Raw genomic sequence first — 24,267 nt, 5'->3', positions numbered from 1 at the left:
AATGAATTGGGGTCATATTGGTCCACGAACCCAATTCATCACATGCCCATGTTCTCTGCTGCCATGTCCAGGACCGGATTTGAGACCATCCTGCGTTTCCTGCACTTTAGCGACAACAGCACCTCTTGTCCCAGAGGCCACCCAGCTTTTGACCGGCTCCACAAAATTCGGCCCCTCATAGACCACCTTAACACCAAATTTGCAGATTTGTATACCCCTGAGCAAAACATCTGCATAGACGAGTCCCTTATACATTTTACCGGGCGCCTTGGCTTCAAACAATACATCCCAAGCAAGCGCTCCCGGTATGGGGTCAAATTGCATAAGCTCTGTGAAAGGGCCACAGGCTATACGCACAAATTTCGAGTCTATGAGGGTAAAGATCAGACCCTAGAGCCGGTCGGTTGCCCTGACTACCTGGGGAGCAGTGGGAAGACAGTCTGGGACTTGGTGTCACCCTTATTTGGCAAGGGGTACCTACTTTATGTGGACAATTTTTACACAAGTGTGCCCCTCTTCAGGCATTTGTTCCTAGAACAGATTGGCTGCTGTGGCACCGCGCGACCTTGTCGCCGGGGCTTCCCCCAACGGCTCGTTACCACCCGTCTTGCAAGGGGGGAGAGGGCAGCCTTGTGTAACAAAGAACTGCTCGCGGTGAAATGGAGAGACAAGCGTGACGTTTACATGCTCTCCTCCATTCACACACACGACAATACAAATAGAACGGGCAACCAGTGTCATTGAAAAGCCCCTCTCAGTCCACGACTATAATTTGCTCATGGGAGGGGTGGACTTCAATGACCAGATGTTGGCTTTTTATTTAGTTTCTCGACGCACCAGACGCTGGTATAAAAGGTGTCTGTATATTTGATTCAATTGGCTCTGTACAATAGTTTTGTTCTCTACAGTAAGGCTGGGAGAACAGGATCCTTCCTCAAATTTCAGGAAGAGATCATCGAGAACCTCCTGTATCCAGAAGGTTCCGTGGCTCAATCCACCAGTGTAGTGAGCCGTCTACACGAGCGACATTTCCCCAATGTCGTTACTGGTACCTCAACCCAAGCGCCACCCCGAAAAAGATGTCGTCTCTGTAGCAGGAGTGGAATAAGGCGTGACACCCGCTATTTCTGTCCTGACTGCCCTGACCACCCTGCCCTATGCTTAAGGGAGTGTTTCCGGAAGTACCACACACAGGTACACTTAGCATAGGGATTGCGTTACACAGGACAGGCACACAGGGCTATTAGGGCCCTTTCACTCACAGCTGCTGCAAACCTCTCCTTTCACCTGGGACAAAGTGCATAATGTACTTCGCCACATCTCTGGGCGATTTGCGCTAGGCACATTGTCCCATGGGGAAGGAGAGGTTTGTCCTATAAAGGTAAACAAAAAAAAAATCACCGGTAAGCAAAAAAGTTAATGTTCTGTTCAAAAAGTTAAATAAAGTTTATAAAAGTTAATGTTCCGTTCAAATGTTATATAAACTTAATGTTAATAAATTTATTGCGTTGCGGCCTGGTTTTTTCTTTTTTGTTTTGTTTTTCTTACCTTCTAGGTGGACCAACCGATGAAGGAGCTGAAACACTGATGTGCATTCTGACAGAAGCATTGCGCTGCTGTCAGATTACACAAAAGTCGGTGTATGCGGCGCTGCAAGACGAGATTTCTCCTCTGCAGTAAAAAAGATACGTTTGCCGAGGCATATGAGCTGAGGGGCGGTGTTCATATGCTTTGGCAAACACTTTGTATATAAAAAAAATGGAGAAATCGGGTTTACCAGGGCATACAGGCTAAGTGGGTTTGGATGTTGGGCGGAGCTCCTATGTCCTGGCAGACGCCTTTCCCCTCCTTTTTTTTTTTTGGCAGAGATTTTTTCATCCACATTGATCGATGCAAATGAAGAAATCTGTGCCGTTCATTTTTTCTTTCAGCCCAGAGGCTGAACGGAAAAAAAAATCTCATTACCCGTATGCTCAATATAAGGAGAATAGCAGAAACTCCTAATGCTGGCCATACATGTAATGATTGCGGAGACCCTCAAATGCCAGGGCAGTACAAACACCCCACAAATGACTCCATTTTGGAAAGAAGACACCCCAAGGTATTCACTGAGGGGCATATTGAGTCCATGAAAGATTGAAATTTTTGTCCCAAGTTAGCGGAAAGGGAGACTTTGTGAGAAAAAAAAAAAAAAAAAAAAATTTCCGCTAACTTGTGCCAAAAAAAAAAAATCTTCTATGAACTCGCCATGCCCCTCATGGAATACCTTGGGGTGTCTTCTTTCCAAAATGGGGTCACATGTGGGGTATTTATACTGCCCTGGCATTTTAGGGGCCCTAAAGCGTGAGAAGAAGTCTGGAATCCAAATGTCTAAAAATGCCCTCCTAAAAGGAATTTGGGCCCCTTTGTGCATCTAGGCTGCAAAAAAGTGTCACACATGTGGTATCTCCGTACTCAGAAGAAGTAGGGAAATGTGTTTTGGGGTGTATTTTTACATATACCCATGCTGGGTGAGAGAAATATATCTCTAAAATGACAACTTTGTATAAAAAAATGGGAAAAGTTGACTTTTAGAGAGATATTTCTCTCACCCAGCATGGGTATATGTAAAAATACACCCCAAAACACATTGCCCTACTTCTTCTGAGTACGGAGATACCACATGTGTGACACTTTTTTGCAGCCTAGGTGGGCAAAGGGGCCCAAATTCTAAGGCCCCTTTTACACGGGCGAGTATTCCGCGCGGATGCGATGCGTGAGGTGAACGCATTGCACCCGCACTGAATACCGACCCATTCATTTCTATGGGGCTGTTCACATGAGCGGTGATTTTCACGCATCACTTATGCGTTGCGTGAAAATCGCAGCATGCTCTATATTCTGCGTTTTTCACGCAACGCAGGCCCCATAGAAGTGAATGGGGTTGCGTGTAAATCGCAAGCATCCGCAAGCAAGTGCGGATGCGGTGCGATTTTCACGCACGGTTGCAAGGAGACGATCGGGATGGAGACCAGATCATTATTATTTTCCCTTATAACATGGTTATAAGGGAAAATAATAGCATTCTGAATACAGAATGCATAGTCAAACAGCACTGGAGGGGTTAAAAAAAAAAGAAAAATATTTAACTCACCTTAGTCCACTTGATCGCGATGCCGACATCTCCTTCTGTCTCCTTTGTTAAATAGGACCTGTGGTGAGCATTAATTACAGGAACAGGACCTTTGATGACGTCACTCCGGTCATCACATGGTACGTCACATGATCTTTTACCATGGTGATGGATCATGTGATGACCGGAGTGACGTCATCAAAGGTCCTGTTCCTGTAATTAATGCTCACCACAGGTCCTGTTCAACAAAGGAGACAGAAGGAGATGCCGGGCTACGCGATCAAGTGGACTAAGGTGAGTTAAATTATTTTTTTTTTTTTTTAACCCCTCCAGTGCTGTTTTACTATGCATTCTGTATTCAGAATGCTATTATTTTCCCTTAAAACCATGTTATAAGGGAAAATAATACAATCTACAGAACACCTAACCCAAGCCCGAACTTCTGTGAAAACGCATTACAATGTTTTGCACTTGCGCGGAAAAATCACGGGTGTTCCAGCAACGCACCCGCACATTTTCCCGCAACGCCCGTGTGAACCCAGCCTAAAGAGCACCTTTAGGATTTCACAGGGCATTTTTAACACATTTGGATTTCAAACTACTTCTCACGCATTAGGGCCCCTAAAATGCCAGGGCAGTATAAATACCCCACAAGTGACCCCATTTTGGAAAGAAGACACCCCAAGGTATTCCGTGAGGGGCATGGCGAGTTCCTAGAATTTTTTATTTTTTTGGCACAAGTTAGCGGAAAATTATGATTTATTTATATTTTTTTTTTTTCTTACAAAGTCTCATATTCCACTAACTTGTGACAAAATGCCCTGTGAAATCCTAAAGGTGCTCTTTAGAATTTGGGCCAAGGTATTTCGTGATGGGCATAGTGAGTTCATTGAAGTTTTTATTTTTTGTCACAAGTTAGTGGAATATGAGACTTGTAAGAAAGAAAAAAATAAATAAATCATCATTTTCCGCTAACTTGTGCCAAAAAAAAAAAAATTCGATGAACTCGCCATGCCCCTCACGGAATACCTTGGGGTGTCTTCTTTCCAAAATGGGGTCACTTGTGGGGTAGTTATACTGCCCTGGCATTTTAGGGGCCCTAATGCGTGAGAAGTAGTTTGAAATCCAAATGTGTTAAAAATGCCCTGTGAAATCCTAAAGGTGCTCTTTAGAATTTGGGCCCCTTTGCCCACCTAGGCTGCAAAAAAGTGTCACACATGTGGTATTGCCGTACTCAGGAGAAGTAGGGCAATGTGTTTTGGGGTGTCTTTTTACATATATCCATGCTGGGTGAGAGAAATATCTCTCTAAAAGACAATTTTTTCCATTTTTTTATACAAAGTTGTCATTTGACAGAGATATTTATCTCACCCAGCATGGGTATATGTAAAAATACACCCCAAAACACATTGCCCTACTTCTCCTGAGTACGGCAATACCACATGTGTGACACTTTTTTGCAGCCTAGGTGGGCAAAGGGGCCCAAATTCTAAAGAGCACCTTTAGGATTTCACAGGGCATTTTTAACACATTTGGATTTCAAACTACTTCTCGCGCATTAGGGCCCCTAAAATGCCAGGGCAGTATAACTACCCCACAAGTGACCCCATTTTGGAAAGAAGACACCCCAAGGTATTTTGTGATGGGCATAGTGAGTTCATGGAAGTTTTTATTTTTTGTCACAAGTTAGTGGAATATGAGACTTTGTAAGAAAAAAAAATAATAAAAATCATCATTTTCCGCTAACTTGTGACAAAAAATAAAAAGTTCTATGAACTCACTATGCCCATCAGCGAATACCTTAGGGTGTCTACTTTCCGAAATGGGGTCATTTGTGAGGTGTTTCTACTGTCTGGGCATTGTAGAACCTCAGGAAACATAACAGGTGCTCAGAAAGTCAGAGCTGCTTCAAAATGCGGAAATTCACATTTTTGTACCATAGTTTGTAAACGCTATAACTTTTGCGCAAACCAATAAATATACACGTATTGCATTTTTTTTAATCAAAGACATGTAGAACAATAAATTTAGAGAAAAATTTATATATAAATGTAGTTTTATTTGAAAAAATTTACAACTGAAAGTGAAAAATGTAATTTTTTTGCAAAAAATTCGGTAAATTTCTATTAATAACAAAAAAAGTAAAAATGTCAGCAGCAATGAAATACCACCAAATGAAAGCTCTATTAGTGAGAAGAAAAGGAGGTAAAATTCATTTGGGTGGTAAGTTGTATGACTGAGCAATAAACCGGGAAAGTAGTGTAGTGCAGAATTGTAAAAAGTGGTCTGGTCATTAAGGGTGTTTAAGCTAGGGGAGCTGAGGTGGTTAAGCTATTGCGCAAAAATTTGTGACTTTTTCACTCCATTATTCTGACTTGAGCTAATGATAAATCTGGCCCTATGTACACAAGCTTGAGAATGCGACAGACCCTACTGTCAGCTCGAGGTAACTTGGGTCAGATGGATTAGAAGGGTTGTCTGATCTTACAATTTGTTGCCACGCTAGACAGGGAAATAAAGGGCTGGAGGAAATGCACTGGCTGATTAGCATTAATGGCAAACTGTTTATGTATTAAGTTTATTATGTATTATGGAACAAAAAGAAATTGAGAAAATGGAAATGACAATTAAGGCTACTTTCACACTGGCGTTTTGGCTTTTCGTTTGTGAGATCCGTTCAGGGATCACGCAAGCGGTCCAAAACGGATCAGTTTGCATTCTAATGCATTCTGAATGGATAAGGATCCTCTCAGAATGCATCAGTTTGCCTCCGTTCCGTCTCCATTCCGCTTTGGAGGCGGACACTGCTTGCAGCGTTTTGGTGTCCGTATGATGAAACTGAGCCAAACGGATCCGTCCTGACACACAATGTAAGTCAATAGGGACGGATCCGTTTCCTATGACACAATCTGGCACAATAGAATACGGATCAGTCCTACATTGACTTTCAATGATGTTCAAGACGGATCCGTCTGGGCTATGTTAAAGATAATACAAACGGATCAGTTCTGAACGGATGCAGACGGTTGTATTATCTGAACGGATCCGTCTGTGCAGATCCATGACGGATCCGCACCAAACGCGAGTGTGAAAGTAGCCTAAGTTCAAACTGTATTTGACATTGAGAGTATTTGCTATCATTGTTAATTTCACTTTTGTCAATAAAAAAGTTTAAAAAAATATAATGTTATGTGAATCCCGTCAGTGCTGGGAGGTCAGGCCGGGAGCTGCGATGCAGACTCGCTGCGGGAGGAACACTCGTCTGCAAGGGGCTTAAAGGGGTTGTCCAAGTTATATTTATTGATGACCTATCCTCAGGTCCACACTTGTATGGGAGCGATCCGTACCACTGAAATGAATGGGACGGCTTAGGTGTAATTACATCTGCTCACCGCTGCAGATGCAACGGCGAGAAGGTAAACAGTGAAGAGGAGGCGGCGCGTGGCTTCTCTTCAAACAGCTGATCGGCGGGGGTGTCGAACCCCAGCCGATCTGATATTGATAACCTATCCTGAGGATAGGTCATCAATAAATATAACTTGGACAACCCCTTTAACCCTTTAAGGACTCAGCCCTATTTCACCTTAAGGACTTGGCCATTTTTTGCAAATCTGACAAGTGTCACTTTAAGTGCTGATAACTTTAAAACGCTTTGACTTACCCCGCTTTGACTTACCCAGGCCGTTCTGAGAATGTTTTTTCGTCACATATTGTACTTCATGACACTGCTAAAATTGGGTCAAAAAAGTAAATTTTTTTACATAAAAAAATACCATATTTACCAAAAATTTAGAAAAATTTGCAAATTTCAAAGTTTCAGTTTCTCTACTTCTGTAATACATAGTAATACCCCCAAAAATTGTGATGACTTTACATTCCCCATATGTCTACTTCATGTTTGTAGCATTTTGGGAATGATATTTTATTTTTTGGGGAGTTTCCAAGGCTTAGAAGTTTAGAAGCAAATCTTGAAATTTTTCAGAAATTTACAAAAACCCAATTTTTAGGGACCACTACAGGTCTGAAGTCACTTTGCGAGGCTTACATAATAGAAACCGCCCAAAAATGACCCCATTCTATAAACTACACCCCTCAAGGTATTCAAAACTGATTTGACAAACTTTGTTAACCCTTTAGGTGTAGCACAAGAGTTATTGGCAAATGGGGATGAAATTTGAGAATTTCATTTTTTTGCCTAATTTTCCATTTTAACCCATTTTTTCCACTAACAAATCAAGGGTTAACAGCCAAACAAGACTGTATCTTTATTGCCCTGACTCTGCCGTTTACAGAAACACCCCATATGTGGCCGTAAACTACTGTACGGGCACACAGTAGGGCGTAGAGGGAAAGGTGCGCCGTATGGTTTTTAGAAGGCAGATTTTGCTGGACTGGTTTTTTTGACACCATGTCCCATTTGAAGCCCCCCTGATGCACCCCTAGAGTAGAAACTCCATAAAAGTGACCCCATCTAAGAAACTACACCCCTCAAGGTATTCAAAACTGATTTTACAAACTTTGTTAACCCTTTAGGTGTTGCACAAGATTTAATGGAAAATAGAGATACAATTTCCAAATTTCACTTTTTTGGCAGATTTTCCATTTTAATATTTTTTTTTCCAATTACAAAGCAAGGGTTAACAGCCAAACAAAACTCATTATTTATGGCCCTGATTCTGTAGTTTACAGAAACACCCCATATGTGGCCGTAAACCGCTGTATGGGCACGCGGCAGGGTGCATAAGGAAAGGAATGCCATACGGTTTTTGGAAGGCAGATTTTGCTGGACTGGTTTTTTTGACACCATGTCCCATTTGAAGCCCCCCTGATGGACCCCCAGAGTAGAAACTCCAAAAAAGTGACCCCATTTTAGAAACTACGGGATAGGGTGGCAGTTTTGTTGGTACTAGTTTAGGGTACATATGATTTTTGGTTGCTCTATATTACACTTTTTTATTACACTTTTTTGTGCGGCAAGGTAACAAGAAATAGATTTTTTGGCACTTTTCTTTTGTTATTTACAACATTCATCTGACAGGTTAGATCATGTGGTAATTTTATAGAGCAGGTTGTCACGGACGCGGCGATACCTAATATGTATACAAATTTTTTTTATTTATGCAAGTTTTACACAATGATTTCATATTTAAAACAAAAAAAAGAGCCATAGTTTTTTCAGATTATCTAAAGTAGGGTCTCATTTTTTGCGGGATGAGATGACGGTTTGATTGGCACTATTTTGGGGTGCATATGACTTTTTGATCGCTTGCTATTACACTTTTTGTGACGTAAGATGACAAAAAATGGCTTTTTTTACACCGTTTTTATTTTTATTTTTTTACGGTGGTCACCTGAGGGGTTAGGTCATGTGATATTTTTATAGAGCCGGTCGATACGGACGCGGCGATACCTAATATGTATACTTTTTTTATTTTATTTAAGTTTTACACAATGATTTCATTTTTGAAACAAAAAAAATCATGTTTTAGTGTTTCCATAGTCTGAGAGCCATAGTTTTTTCAGTTTTTGGGCGATTATCTTGGGAAGGGTATGATTTTTGCGGGATGAGATGACGGTTTGATTGGTACTATTTTGGCGTACATGCGACTTTTTTGATCACTTTTATTACCTTTTTTGGGAAGTAAGGTGGGCAAAATTTCAATTTCCTAATAGTTTTTATTTTTATGGCGTTCACCGTGCGGGGAAAGTAACATGACCGTTTTATAGATCAGGTCGTTACGGACGCGGCGATACCAAACATGTGTAGGGAATTTTATTTTTTTCATTTTTAATCAGTGATAAATGTGTTTTTTGATTTTTACATTTTTTTTTACCCAGACCCACTTGGTTCTTGAAGATCCAGTGGGTCTGATATCTGTATAATACAGTACAGTACAATATATATTGTACTGTACTGTATTTTACTTACACTTTGTCTGAACAGATCTCTGCCTTTAGCACAGATCTGTTCAACACCATGGACAGCAGGATGCCTGAGACGGCGTCCTGTTGCCATGGGAACCTTCCCCGTCTGCTCAGTACTGGTCAGAACTTCGCAGACGGGGAAGGGTAAGGACGGGGCTGTCTGGGGGCTCTCTCCCTCTCCATCGGGGGGCTGCAAAGGCACTGCAGCCCCCCGATGGGAGAGAGAGGGAGCTCTATGGAAAGGGTTAAACGGCTGACATCGCATCACCGATGTCAGCCGTTTATACCAGGGTGTCAGCAATGTGCTGACACCCTGGTATAACCACTCTACACCAACGAATTTTCAAGGGGAGGCGAGCGGGGATCGCGATCCCGCCTGCCGCACCGCCCACAACTCCCCCCCCCCTGCACCACCCGCCGGCAAAAAATCATGCAGGGGTGCAGGGGGGGTGTAAAATCTATGTTTTGACCTGCGGTTGACCTGAATTGACCTGCGGTTTGCGGCGATCGCCGATAGGGGGGGTCACATGACCCCCCCGGCGTTGTGACAGGATGCCGGCTGAATGATTTCAGCCGGCATCCCGTTCCCATTAACCCCCGCGGCGCCGGAATATGCATTTAAAGTTAGGACGTACCGGTACGCCCTGAGTCCTTAAGGACTCTGGAAATAGGGCGTACCGGTACGCCCTGCGTCCTTAAGGGGTTAAGCCTTCTAACATCCCCAAAAAATAAAATGACATTCACAAAATGATCCAAACATGAAGTAGACATGTGGGGAATGTAAAGTAATAACCATTTTTGGAGGCATTACTATCTATTATAAAAGTAGAGAAATTGAAATTTGGAAATTTATACATTTTTTCAAGTTTTTTGTAAATTAGATATTTTTTTATAAATAAAAATTAACATTTTGGACTTAATTTTATCACTGTCATGAAGTACAATATGTGACGAGTAAACAATCTCAGAATGGCCTGGATAAGTAAAAGCGTTTTAAAGTTATCAGCACATAAAGTGACACTGGTCAGATGGCTTGGTCCTTAAGGTGAAATATGGCAGGATCCTTAAGGGGTTAAAGGCTTCTTAAAAGGTGAAAACTGACTAGTTGCTATAGGCAACTAAGCCTGTTTTCCTTTACACCAGTTTACCCCCCCCCCCCCAAAAAAAAAGTGTTATTTCTGTCTGACATTATGCCCAAAAACCTGAGAGCAAATATATAAAAATGAGTAAAGAAAAAAAATTCAAGTTCCAAATGCCATGAAATGAATATGCCCGTGGATGGAGAAGGCATACTGACAGGCGCCATGTTTGTGGGGACAGCAGCAGTTGTCGCAGTCTGTACGGCTCGAGCGCGGTGACGTCACCACACGCCGTCTTCTACTTCCGGTGCTGACACTTCCTGTTGTCGCCACCTTCCGGACCCTCGCGTCACACGGAGGAGGAATGGTGAATAGCTGCGAGCGTATGTCGGTGTGAGCTGCGGCTGTCCGGTCAGGTGCGTTACGCCGTGAGCACTGTGCTATAAGGCCGGCTGGAATAGAAGCAGGGCCAGCAGGAGCCCTCACCCCGCTTCATGCTGCCCGAGCTGTAACAGGCGGCCATGGCTTCTCCGCTCCTTGTTCTATGAAATGCCCTATGCGGGTAGTCCTGGAGTCCGGCATAGAAGAGGTGTTGGGGCTAGCCTGCCTGGTGTACAGGCTTCCATACAGCATACGTCCTGTGCTCTCTATATCAGGGACCCAACGTAGGGCTCATCCATAGGGACCCATATTCTGCCCCATCACCATGATGCCTAATCTCACGCTCCGCTGCCAATGTGCCAGTCACATTAGTGGTAACTGTAGCTTCATTCCCCTTAAAAGGAACTTGTCACCCCTTTAACCCCAACCGACAGCCAATTCTACTCCTTAAGTAGTTGATGAGCCCCAAATTGCCCTTGCTGCATAAATAATTGCCAAACTCCCACCTTATAGGTAAATGACCTGAGATGAGTCCTGCTTAACCGCACCGCCAAGTTCTTCATTGACGTCCCCCTGCCCTCTGAAATCTTAGGCCTGTGCATGTAATGCTGCAGGGTAATCCTCTACTCTCTCTGGCCCCGTCATCGGCTTATAGATTAACCTGTTATTTCCTATGCGCAGGAGCAGCTTTAGGCTGGGTTCAGACCTGAGCATATTCGATATGCGCTTTTTACAGGCCTTTTTAATGGGCGGAAACAAGCAAATGCCCATTTAGGCGCGTTCCCGCTGAAGTCTATGGGCGGGAATGCGCCACAATATGCCCCAAAGAAGCTCCTGTACTTCTTGAGGCGTAGGGCGTTTTACAGCACGTTCGTATGCGCTGTAAAACGCTCAGGTGAGAACCATGTCCATAGGGAAACATTGGTTTTTGCCTGTTGAGCGTTTTACAGCGCGTAGGAACGCGCTGTAAAACGCTCAGGTCTGAACCCAGCCTTACTCACTAGAGGCGCAGGGTGGTGTCAATCATGAACACAGGGGTGCGCCTGTGCAGGAAGATGGTAAACACGCTGGACTCATCTCTGGTAACATAAGGACGGGAAGATTTCAGCAATGAATTCCACAGTCAGGGCTCATGCACATGACCCTTGTTGCAGATACCGGCCGCGGGCATTCTGCATTTTACGGAACAGCCGGCCCCTAGAACAGTCCTATCCTTGTTTGTAATGCGGACAATATTAGGACATGTTCTGTTTTTTTTTTTTTTTTTTTTGTGGAACGGACATACAGACACGGAATGCACATTTGTTTTTTGCAGCCCCATTGCAGTGAATGGTTCTACATACGAGCCGCAAGAAATGGGAAAATTGCATGGTAATTTACATGTGTTCCCCCCCCCCCCCCTTGTGTTTTTAAAAAGCACGATGTGGAAGAAAATGGTTACATTTTCACCAAACCGATGTCGAAAGTTCCCATTGAAGTGGATAGGATCAAGGACTGCAGAATCTTGCAGCGGATTCATAGGAAATGAAGCATTAGGCTAGGTCTACACGACGACATTTGTCGCGCGACCGTTTTTATAATGGTAGTCTATGGTGTCGCACTGTGACATGCTGCGACGCGATGGAATTTTGGTGCGACATATGTTGCAGTGTAGTTGTGCCCTATGAGTCGCGTAGACCTAACCTTACGCAGTACCCATCCAAGTCACTGGTTTGTCTGTGTCATACCGGACAGGTCCTATAGAGCCAGCCACCCTCTACGTAACCACACTACACTCTAGTTGAGAGATGGGGACCCCTACTCTGTTACCTCAGAATAGGCAAAAAGGAAATGTGGTTTTCAGAGTCCAACACATTTTCAGTTTACAGTGCGATTGCTGGATGGACAGTATTGCTGGGCTCCAGATGGCGACCAAAACGGTCGCCAATGCGCCTTAAAATTTGCAGATGGCGACAAGACTTTTTAGTCTTGTCGCCATCTGCGACTGTACCGCCGCGATCCTGCGCAGCCTAAGTTCCCTTCACTAGCACACCGCACAGTGGAGAAGGAAGGAGTCCCTCCCTCTCCACTGTGACGCTGCCGCCACTACCACCAATGGGGATATAGCAGGGAGGAGGAGGGGAGGAGCTGTTGCCACTGCGCCGCCAGTGAAATGAATGTAAAACATAAGTGTCTGCAGCGGTATCACAGACCCGGCACCCGGCCTCAATAACAGGGCAGGCGATCCGCGGCCATTAACCCCCTCAGGTGCCACAGATCGCATGCCCTGTTATTGAGGCCGGGTGCCCGGTCTGCGATACCGCTGCAGACAATTGTATGAAGGAGTCAAAGAGGACCTTTCATGGGTCCAAAGAATCTGAACTTATCAGCAGGCTGCATAGAGCGGCGCCCAAGGATCTAAGTGCACTTACTATTATTCCTGGGCGCCGCTCCGTTCGTCCGCTGTGGCCCCCGGTATTTTCAGCATTCAGAGGAAGGAGGAGGAGACGCCAGTGTCTGTCCTTCTCCCTGACAGCAGCGCTGTCCAATCACAGCACAGAACTCAGAGCCAGGGAGGTTTTTTCTCCCTGGCTCTGAGCTCTTCGCTGCGATTGGACAGCGCTGCTGTTATGGAGACGGAGAGACACTGGCGTCTCCTCCTCCTTCCTCTGAATGCTGAAAATACCGGGGGCCACAGCAGACGAACGGAGCGGCGCCCAGGAATAATAGTAAGTGCACTTAGATCCCTGGGCGCCGCTCTATGCAGCCTGCTGATAAGTTCAGATTCTTTGGACCCATGAAAGGTCCTCTAGTGCGCTCTCCCAAAGCCTCTTCCCCCCCCCCCCCCCATTATCACTGGCCACAAGTCATCCCCGTCTCCCTCCCATTGTTATATGGTGGCCACAGGGTCCCCATCCCCTTCATTGGTGGCAGTGGCAGATTACACTGCTGGGGCTCAGATAGTTACCATGGCAGCCAGGACGCTACTGAAGCCCTGGCTGCCATGTTCAGCTCCCTGCTGCTGTGTGCACAGAGCCCAGGGCAGCAGGGAGATGTGAGATCCTATTCACCCTGATAGAGCTCTATCAGGGTGAATAGCACAAGGGATGAAGAAAAGATCCAGGTTCTAGTCCCTAAGGGAAGAAATGGTTGTTAAATAAAAAGTAAAAAAAAACAAAAAAAATAAACAAAATACTAAAAGTTTAAATGGCCCCCTTCCCAGTTTTACATATAAAATTTACAAACAATAAAGAACATATTACATATCGCCACGTCCCAAAAAGTGTGAGCTATTAAAATATTAAAAAATATTTCCGCTCGGTGAAGGCCGTAACAGGAAAAAAAACTCTAAACCACGTAATTCGCCATTTTTAGTCACCTTGTTCCCCAGAAAATGTCCCTGGATGTGAGAGGCATGTGGTGCTGTTTTCTCCTATATGTAGTGCACCTGCGTCTCATCTTCTCAAAGTCCTTTTTTTAAAAATTATATGCATTTTAAATTTGGCGACTAAAAAATGTAATTTGGCTCCTAAATTTTTTAGTTTAGGAGCCAATGGCTCCTGGTCATTTTTTTTTGTCTGGAGCACTGTATTGGTATCTGATACTAATCAATTTGTGTATTTTTCAGTTTTCAGTTAACTTTAAGTTTTAGAAAATGGGGCGGTCAAACTCTAGGTCCCATTCTTCAAGATCACGATCGCCATCGTCCTCGCGATCAAGGTCCCACTCAAGAAAGAAAAGATATAGGTAAAGAGTCTGCTTATATTCTGAAAGGTTCTCTCGGGAAGCAATGCATGACCAATCTGCAGTGGGTCTTCACTGTACCCGACCCTGGTTACTGCACGATTCACATTTCTTGATAGACTGTACATTTTCATTACACTTGTTTTGCTTTGTGTTTGTAAAGGTCCTTTTATACCGACCAATGATCTGACAGATCTGTCCAAATGCATGTAAAGACTCGTTGATCGGGTGACCATGTTGTTCTGCCGGCACCAAAAATAAATGTTCCTGTGCAGTAGATTGTGTTGTATAAAAAAATTATCTGCTCCACAGGAACAGTGATTTCCCTTATCAAATGCTTGTACCCATAGAGTGGAAGAGATTGCTGCATGTGAATGCAGCCCTCATCTCTGCTGACAATCAGGCAATTATTGGGAACATCTTCATTCCTGATAATCTGCCAAGTCATTGGTCCATGTAAAAGGACATTAAAGGGGTTGTCTCGCTTCAGTAACTGGCATTTATCATGTAGAGAAAGTTAATACAAGCCACTACTAATGTATTGTGATTGTCCATATTGCCTCCATGGTTATGACCTCCCTGCAATCCAGCAGTGGTGGCCGTACTTGCATACTATAGGACAGTGGTGGCGAACCTATGGCACGGGTGCCAGAGTTGGCACTCAGAGCCCTCTCTATGGGCATCCATACCCTGGAAAAAGTATATGGTGTACCAATTTGCCTTAGATTAGACCCTTCCTGCTATTTATCAGCGCAGGGTGCACTATGAATGGCATAGGCCGCACACAATAAAGGTTATTATTGCTCAATGATAAAGTACATAGGATATATACTATATAGGACTGTTAAGTTCAGGTTAATTTGCCGTGTTGGTACTTTGCCATAAATAAGGTTTTGGGTTACAGTTTGGGCACTCGGTCTATAAAAGGTTCACCATCACTGCTATAGGAAAAAGCACTAGCCTCTCTGGTGGCTAGGGCCACAGGAGCACACATAGGCTGTCTCTTTTTCCTGCAAGCACAGCCACCACTGATGGATTGCAGGTTGGTCATAACCTTGGAAACGAGCAGTGTATAATGTGATGGAAAAATGAATCCAGAAGGCAATATGGACAATCCCAATACATCAGTAAGTGCCTTGTAGTAACTTTCTCTACATGATAAATGCCATTTGTTGATGTGAGACAACCCCTTTAAGTTCTTTACCAGGCTGCTAGTTTCTAGTGAATGTGACAAATCTTGATTCTGATGGTTCCCTCTGCCCCTCCATTCCCTCAGTGTTAGATACAGCAGCAGGGAGGGTTTCTATTCATAAGCAGATCAGAGTGTTGAGAGAGGTAAAGCATCCAGGGAGGGCAGATCACACAGGCTGTAAATAGGAAGAGAAGCACACAGAAGGGGTTCTCAGGGGGTTCTGAATAAAAGCATGAAGATTGCAGACTGAAACTTAGCAACTTTTTATTTATTTAAAGTGACCACTAACATATGTAAATGTAATTTTTTTTTTCATGTCAAAAGTGTCCATAACCTTGAACAGACTATCTTGCACACCTTACGCTTGTCCAGTCGTTGCACATACATTCTTAGTGGTTACCTATTGGAGTCCCATATATTCAAAGCTTGTGGTTCAGTAATGCGTCCTATAAGAGAGCAATGAATATTACAGTATGGGTAGAGTGAGATTTCTGACCAACTCCTCATGTATGCCTGTGGGGGGATAGAGAAGCGCCTTTCTTTTTTTATGTAATACATAAGGACATTGCTTCAGTAGCCGGTCCTTAACAGTCTTGGGCTGCATTTGGGTGGCTCAATAAAGCCGTCTACAGCAGTCTGGTCTGGAAAAATATAGATGGTCATGCAGGGAAATAAGTGGCAACAGGCCTTTTGTATAGTCTGTAATATACAAATGAGTCAAATTACAGACTGAACCTTGCTGTATTATGTAGAAAGCTTAGGTCTAAGTGTTTTTCTTTTTTAAAGGGAGTCTGTCACCTCCATATGGCCATATACAGTGCTTACATTGCTCTATAGCACACCTATACATGAATGTAATGGTTCCTTTGTCTTTTTCTTTAGACTTGCAGAAGCTGGAAAAACGAACTTTGATTCATATGCAAATGAGCGCTCGCAAGTGCCCAGGGGCGGCGTTCACTGTTGGAGCCCAGTCTGCCTTTTTTCATTGTTTCCCCGCCCCAGCCTCTGCCTATGCCCGCCCTCCTATTCCCTTGCGTCATCCTTCCTTCCGGCCAAGATCCTGCGTACTGCCTCGCCAGACTGGGGCATGCCCACAGCGATGCCCATTGTTGGCACAGCCTCGCTTTAACTACTGCGCGAAACCAGCAGTAATGTGGCGTTTGCCGGCGAGGCAGTGCACAGGCGCGGGATCTCGGCCGGACCGAAGGATGACGCAAGTGAATGCTGGGGCGGGAAAACAATGAAAAAAGGCAGACTGGGCTCCAACACAGTGAACGCCGCCCCTGGGCACTTGCAAGCGCTCATTTGCATATGAATCAAGGTTAGATTTTCCAGCTTCTGCAAGTCTAAAGAAAAAGACAAAGGCACCATTACATTCATGTATAGGTTTGCTATGGGACAATGTAAGCACTGTATATGGCCACATGGAGGTGACAGACTCCCTTTAATGATAACTTCATCCCATGATGATCAGCACTGGACGGTGCAGAGCTTTTTCTCACCTTCAGTTGCACTTTTATGTAAGTGAGTGTTAAAAAAATATTTTTGACTAGCTTGCTCCCCATCCACTACTTTTACATGAACTGCAATATCTACACGTCTGAGGTACTGATCTGTACATAAAATAGGAATTACTGCATTCTTATGGATACAAGTTCTGCGAGGCAGAAGTCACTAACCCAGGCCTCATCCTGTGATGGAAATTTGCAATGTAGCTAATAATTTACTGCTAAAGTGTAACATATTTTCAGACTAGAAAAGGTACTGTTTTATTATACCGTAAGTAGTCATTGTGGTTTGTCAGGATAAAAAGGATTATTTCTCCTTCCCTTTCATTTATAATTCTTTTAAGAAATCAATCTAGTTGAAGAATAACCTAACAAATGATTTCAATTATTTTACAGCTGACCAAAGTCTTCAGAAGTGTAGATGTAGCTTGGATTTGTTTCTTGTGTGTTAACACTAATTCAATTCAGTAACATGTTTCAAATATACTTTTAAGTTCCAGATCTAGATCAAGAACATACTCTCGATCTCGCAGCAGAGAACGTGTGTACAATAGAGATTTCCACAGAGATTATAGAAATAATAGGGGAATGAGGCGCCCCTATGGCTTCAGGGGAAGATCAAGAGGTTACTACCAAGGTGGAGGTGGCAGGTACCATCGTGGTGGTTATCGGCCAATGTGGAACCGTAGGTACTCTCGAAGTCCTCGCCGTGGACGGTCTCGCTCAAGGAGTCCTAAGAGGCGCTCTGCATCATCTCAAAGATCCAGAAGCCGATCACAGAGATCCTACAAGTCTTCTCAGTCACAGAGGTCCTCATCATCCCGTTCTTCATCGCGCTACAGTAAATCTCCGGAGAAAAAATCGAGAGCTTCCCGTGAGAAACCTAAGCAAAAGAAGGAAGAGGCTGCTAAATCGAAAAGTCCCTCAAATGAGAAATCAGGTGATGAGCACAAAGATGCTTTTGACCCATCTGAGCCTTTAGATGAGCTTGGAAAAGAACTGGATCTGCATGGTGAGAGTTGGGCCGGGCTTTCTGCCTATGACAATAGTCCAAGATCCCCTTGTAGTCCTTCACCAGTAGCTTCTCCACCCAGTGAAAGTTCTTCCCAGTCTGATGGCCCTATTCTTAGTGTGGTCCATTCTGGCAAAGACACTATGTCTCAGAATTCACATTCCATGGCCCATAGCCCAGAAAGGTCTGGGTCTGCCTCTGGTGATGGTAATGGTTCAACTCGGTACAGTCCTTCACAAAACAGTCCAATTCATATCCCTCTTCAAAAGAGTCCAGCAAAGACTGTGGTGTCTCAGAATGCTTCTCATGACGAAGGGCACTCTCACTATTCTATGTTCACTGACCCTGCAGAGCAAGACATTACTAAAGGAGCAAAGTTTCTAAAAAAGTAAGGAGATATTCTCTCATTTATCTTTAATACCTATTTCAGTAATACAATGTAAAGTAGATATTTATTTTGTAATATAATATTCCTTGACCTATGTGCAGTTTATGAAGGTATTTTGTCTGCAGTCTTGACCATGCTAAACTGCTTGTACTAGGTAAAGGAGGTGGGATAGCAGTGCAAATCTTTTATCAGGAAAAGTGTAACTATGAAGTTTTAGGTTAGGGCTATATGGCGACATCCACGACAAAAAGGCACAGCTACACTGTGACTTGTCGCGTGACATTTTTCATAATGATAGTCAATGGTGTTGCACTATGACATGCTGCGACTGCGATGCGATAGTTGTATGAAAATCTAACTTTTCCATTGACTATCGTTACAAAAAATGTTGCACAACACGTCGCCTTATTCTGTCAGGTGCTGCCACTGCACGTGCACTGGAGGCAGAGCTTTACTGTGAAGTGCACTTTTCTCCTTGCATTGAGCTGCTTCACAGCCCCTCCCCTCTGCTCTGAGTGACAGCTGTAGTAGTATTTTCATGTCAGGGAGAAGCCTTGTAATGTTGCACAGGGCTTGCGCTGCATCAATAATGTGGAGAGGGGTGGTATAGGAGGTGGAACTACTGCAGAGGATACAGTGTGGCAGGTGATCCTGTGAAACCTTACAGAGCAAAGCATACTGGGTTTGGTTAGTAAACTTAACAGGAAGTCCTGCATGTAAACATCCTGCCAGGATGCAGTGATGCTGAGAAAAGGGGAAGGAAAGAGCTGGCATAAAAATTTTCAATAAAAGGCAAAAATATTCAGTGCTTGGGGTGTTCTCGACAGATAGAAATTTAATTATGAGACCGGAGAACATCTTTAGTTTAGTTTAAGGACAGCATGTTGTATTTTACTATTCCCCACCAGTATATGTGTAATGTGCAATTTGTATTTTGTGATACATGCTTATTTTACTTTTCCAGATATACAGATGAAGAACACAGGTTATTTCCAATAGAAAAAGCTAATAATAGAGAAACGGAAAGCCATAAAGACAAGACATTGGAGAAGACTAAAAAGGAAGCAGGCCGAAATTGGGATGATCGTGATATGTTAGATTATCTTTTGGAAAAGGAGTCTGTTAAATCACAGTTTTTGTCAGTTTCAGAAAGTGAAGACCTAGAGGAGGCTGAGGATTATAGGCAGTTTAGAAAGTCTGTTTTAGCGGAGCAAGGCAAAAGTTTTTCTTCTACATCCCAGTGGAATGCAGAAGAAGAAGGGACAAAGTTCAAATCCAAATCTGTGACCAAGGGCAGTAAGGAAAGTGAAAAGGTCAAGGAGGGTAAGGGGCATAAAATGACCACTAAAGAGAGACATAAAGATGATGATAAAGGGGGCGAAAGGTCATTTGGTAAAAAGGAACCCAAGTCACCTAACCCAGTTCGTGTGCTCGATAAGATAAAAAACCCAGTCAGCTGCAATTTTCCTTTACACCCAAGTAATGAAGTGAGAGAAAAAGTCGTTTTCAGGGAAGAAAGCCCACTTAGGATCAGAATAATAGCAACAGAGTCTCACCATGTTGAGGTCAAACTTCGGATGCCCGCAGTTCCCCTTGATGATATCAGGTAAGGGGAAGTTAGTAGAGATAAGTAATATTCTACTAATGAAATATGATCTAAATTTTATTTTCTTGCATAATAAAGGCCATCCTCTTTGTCTAATGACCGTCGGCTAGCCAGTACTCTTGTGCATTCAATCAAGAAACCGAAGGACTTCCGATCCATCTTTGACCACATGAAGGTTTCCTTCTCCAACAAAACCTCCCCTGAATCCTTTATCTACCATGTGGTGTCTTTAGTACAGTTTGTCAAAGGTAAGCAATGACAGTGATACATGAAGAGCTGCTTCTTGGGTGTGATATAATTTAGGTTTGCTAACAGTTTAAAGCCACAGTCATACAACACCTCATTGATTCTATATATGCTTGGGTACACCGCCTATGCATCCACAATATATAAATTGTACAGTGATTATGATTTTATGTTCTTGAACTCCTCTTTGTGTTTGAGCTGTTTCTTCACACATAAATCCTTCCATAGTATACAAGCGCAGAGCTATACACTGTATAGTGACTGTGCTTGGTATTGCAGCTCTGTGTCATTCACTTGAATGTAACTGAGCTGCAGAAGACCATGTGGTTGATGGATGTGACATCACAGGCTGGGAAAGCGGTCACAGCACTCAGAACAGTGCCACTGCCCCTTCCAGTAGGTGATTGGCAGGGGTGCCAGTAGTCGGACCTCTTCCTGAGGATGATTATTTTAGTGTTTAAATCCTGGAAAACTCTAAAGGAAATATGTCACCAGATAGAAAAAATAAAATTGAATGGATTTTACCAATACCGGTGGCTGGAAATCGCTTACAGATAGTAACACACATCCTTTCTCGCACATTCCATTGGGGGACACAGACCAAGCCTAGGTCATTACTAGGAGGAGACACTATGCAAATAAAAAAAGAGAGCTCCTCCTCCACGGGCTATACCCCCATGCTCCACCGGGAGGACCCCAGTCTTGCTTAGTGTTGGATAAGGAGGTGACATTTTAAGACTCTCTACTCCTGTTTATTTTTTTCAGCAAGAGGACACCGGGTCGCATTTTTCTTCCCTGGTCTCTCGGTGGAGCGAGCACTGGGGTCGAATTGGCGACCCCCCCCCCCCCCCCAAGAATTTAAGTGGAACAGGGCTCGACCTGCAGCTCCGGCGGCCTACAAGATCTGGGGTCACCTATCCTGCCCTCCTACCAGATCACTGCCACTCCTTGTGCCAGCTGACTGAAGAGGTGAACCCCTGCTGGTTTTGAGCAGAGGGCGAAGACTGCAGGATGCAGATAAGTATATGTGGCACTCCTGCAGAGTCCCCTGCCCTCCTGTCTCCTGTGTGACACTTAGGGCCCGCTTGGTGCGTGGCGTTGAAGGGGGGGGGGGAAGGATTCCTGTCTGGGGCAATCGTTCTTACAGAAGTGACAGCGGTACTCTTACATGCGCCACTCGGTTCTCCTACCCTTCCGGCGGCCGCGACTCTTCTTAACCCCCGCTACGCCGTTTTGGCGCCGGAGCGTTTTTTTTTTCATACTTCCTTGACGCAATTAGTGGGCAGAGCCCTATTTCTTCTTCGGCGCTTCCGTCTCAGCGTTCTCCACCCGCGGCTGCTCCCATCTGCTCCTCACGGGTCGCGGTAGGATAATTTGTTTAGCTCAGCGTGCTGGGATTGTCGCCATCATGCCGAAACCGGGGGCCCCCCAAAAATCCAAAGCGGCTCCTCAGGCCACACTGGGGTCATGTAAGGTCTGCTGTTTGCCACTATCGGTCACTGGATCCTGTGACTCTTGCCTCGCCTCTGGATAGGATCATCCTCTCTTTCCCCTCCTCCTCTCACTCAGCCCAGTCCTCCCTCCGCCCCGTCGGAGCCCGTGGAACCCGCTTGGACCTCTGCTGATTTAGCCCAAGTCTCTCGGGCCGCCATGGCCTTCATGGAACGCATGGCGTCCACGGATCCGGTGGCTAACACCAATCCACTTCCCAGTGGTTCCCACAGAGGACACTCGGCCGCTAAGAGGCAGCCTACGCAGCAGCATCCCTCCTCGGATGACTCTGCTTCAGCACCCCGCCTGGAGGCCCGTTCAGACACTTCCCCTCCTCCTCGCAGGGACCATAGGTCGGAAGGGGAACGATCCAGTTCGGACGAGGACACAGAGCTGGAACCTTCGCCCAAGTTGTCCACCATGGTGGCAGACTTGGTAGCGGTGGTCCGGGATACTTTTGATATCCAGGGGGAATCTCCTTCCACTAGTAGCCAGGAATTCCCTCTTTTCCATTCTAGGAAACCACAAACTGTTGTATTCCCCATCCATAGCGAGTTCGACAAGGTCCTCTCCAAGGCCTGGGACCACCCTAATCACTGATTTTCTGCCACGAAAAGCATGTATACTCTTTATCCATTTCCGGCAGAAAATGTGCAGCAGTGGTCTTCACTCCCTAAGGTCGACCCGCCGGTGGCCAGATTGGCTAAGAATATGGCCATACCTGTCTTGGACGGTTCCGCTCTACGGGACTCGGTTGACAGGCTTTTGGATTCTCTTTCCAAAGCCACTTTCACTCTGGCAGGCACAGGCCTGCGGCCCGCTTTCGCCTCGGCCTGGGTATCCAGAGCGCTTTCAGTATGGTTGCAGCGCCATCATCAGGACCTCGCGGAGCAGGATGGCTTTTTGGTGCTAAGCTGGACGAGATCACCTCGGACGCGACGGGAGGCAAGAGCACCAACCTGCCCCAATCTAGATCCAAGCGCACCTTTGGAGCTCGGTCCCCCGGTTCTAGGAACCAGTCCTTTCGTGGCTTCTCCTCTTCCAGGTCTGCGGCGGCCCCCTTTCAGCGTGGCTCTCGGGACTCCCGCAAGAAGCCTGCCTTTAAGCCGCAACCTTCCTGGCCTTTCAACAGGTTTGGAGAGCTCACATCCAGGACGCCTGGGCCCTGGAAATTGTAACCTCCGGTTACATAATAGAATTCCAGGCCTCTGAATCGTTTCTTCCCTTCTCGGGTTTCGGGGGATCCGGTCAGGGCCTCGGCCCTTTTGCAAGCGGTCTCTTCCCTTTTGGAACAAACTGGGATTGTCTCAGTTCCCCTAGAGGAACAAGGCGCAGGTTTCTACTCCAACCTATTTGTTGTGCCGAAGAAGGAGGGATCGGTGCGTCCGGTCCTAGACCTGAGGCTATTAAACAGGTCCCTGCGGGTACGGAGGTTCCGGATGGAATCCCTCCGCTCCATTATTGCTTCTCTTCTTCCAGGGGAGTTCCTCGCGTCTGTGGACATCCAAGACGCCTATCTTCATGTCCCCATCATAGAATCTCATCATAGGTTCCTGCGCTTCGCTGTCGGCGGACAGCATTACCAGTTTGTCGCCCTTCCCTTTGAGCTGGCGAAAGCCCCTCGGGTATTCCCCCCCCCCCCCCCCCCCACCCCACCCTTGTGCTGCCGCCGATAATAAGAAGAGAGATGGGAGGAGGAGGGGAGGGGCTGTGGCCACTGCGCCACCAATGAAGATAACTGACCTGTTAATACAAATACAGGAGGCGGGTGCCGAAATCAAATAGCCGGCACCTGACCTCTATGACAGGGAGCTGCGATCTGCGGCAGTTAACCCTTGCGGTACCTGAGGGGTTAACTGCCGCTGATCGCAGCTCCTGTCATAGAGGTCGGGTGCTGGCTATTTGATTCCGGCACCCGCCTCCTGTATTTGTATTAACAGGTCAGTTATCTTCATTGGTGGTGCAGTGCGCCCCCCCCAACACCCCAGTATAATAAACATTGGTGGCGCAGTGGGCAGTGCCAATGAGGGTTAAAAAAAATAATAATCATGAACTCGCCTCCTCCAATTGATCGCGTAGCAGCCCCTAGGACGGAACTCTATCACGGAAATGAAAAACGCTAGTGTGAAAGTACCCTAAAATATTAAGTTAAAATCCCAATTTTACATATAAAATGTATAAACAATAAATAAACAAACATATTACATGGCATCCAAACTCTTAAATTATTAAAAAATATCTCCTATGCGGTGAGCATTCGCCATTTTTTGTCACCTTGTCACCCCAAAAAATAGGATAGGACTGTTCTATTATGGGCCGAACGTTTCATAAAATGCGAAATGCACGCAGCTTTTTTTTTTTTTTTGTTTTTTGCGTGGTATTGAGTATCGCAATACTTTTTATGGTGACGAAAGCAAATAAAAATTTTGGTATCGAAACAACCCTACGCCGATCTGATCGTAGCGTTGTCACGATACCAAAATTTTGATTCGGTTTCGATTAGGTGACTAAAAATTTAATTTGGCTCCTAAATTTTTCAGTTCAGGAGCCAATGGCTACTAAGTATTTTTTTTCGTCTGGAGCACTGCTGCCCCCCTGGGACCT

At 45.0% G+C, this 24,267-nt stretch overlaps 1 protein-coding gene across 7 annotated transcripts in view; it reads left to right on the top strand.

Annotated features, from left to right (window-relative positions):
• The first annotated feature begins 10,425 nt into the window (after window positions 1-10,425).
• Window positions 10,426-24,267, top strand: part of BCLAF1 (BCL2 associated transcription factor 1) — a 44,451-nt gene continuing 30,609 nt past the window's right edge. For 6 of the 7 annotated variants that reach the window (XR_005778419.1, XM_040429192.1, XM_040429191.1 and 3 more), the window contains exons 1-5: window positions 10,426-10,532; window positions 14,112-14,223; window positions 17,415-18,320; window positions 19,285-19,926; window positions 20,005-20,174. Coding sequence is in view for 6 of the 7 variants with exons in the window: in XM_040429192.1 (XP_040285126.1) it covers window positions 14,132-14,223; window positions 17,415-18,320; window positions 19,285-19,926; window positions 20,005-20,174 (1,810 nt within the window). In the remaining variant the exon portion in view is untranslated. Of the gene's footprint in view, window positions 10,533-14,104; window positions 14,224-17,414; window positions 18,321-19,284; window positions 19,927-20,004; window positions 20,175-24,267 lie in introns of all 7 variants that reach the window. The other variant, XM_040429189.1, reaches the window with a different exon arrangement.

The sequence above is a fragment of the Bufo bufo genome, chromosome 4 (assembly GCF_905171765.1).
Source record: "Bufo bufo chromosome 4, aBufBuf1.1, whole genome shotgun sequence".
NCBI lineage: Eukaryota > Metazoa > Chordata > Amphibia > Anura > Bufonidae > Bufo > Bufo bufo.
Note: the sequence above shows the minus strand (reverse complement) of the source record. Positions and strands in the feature narration are given on the sequence as shown.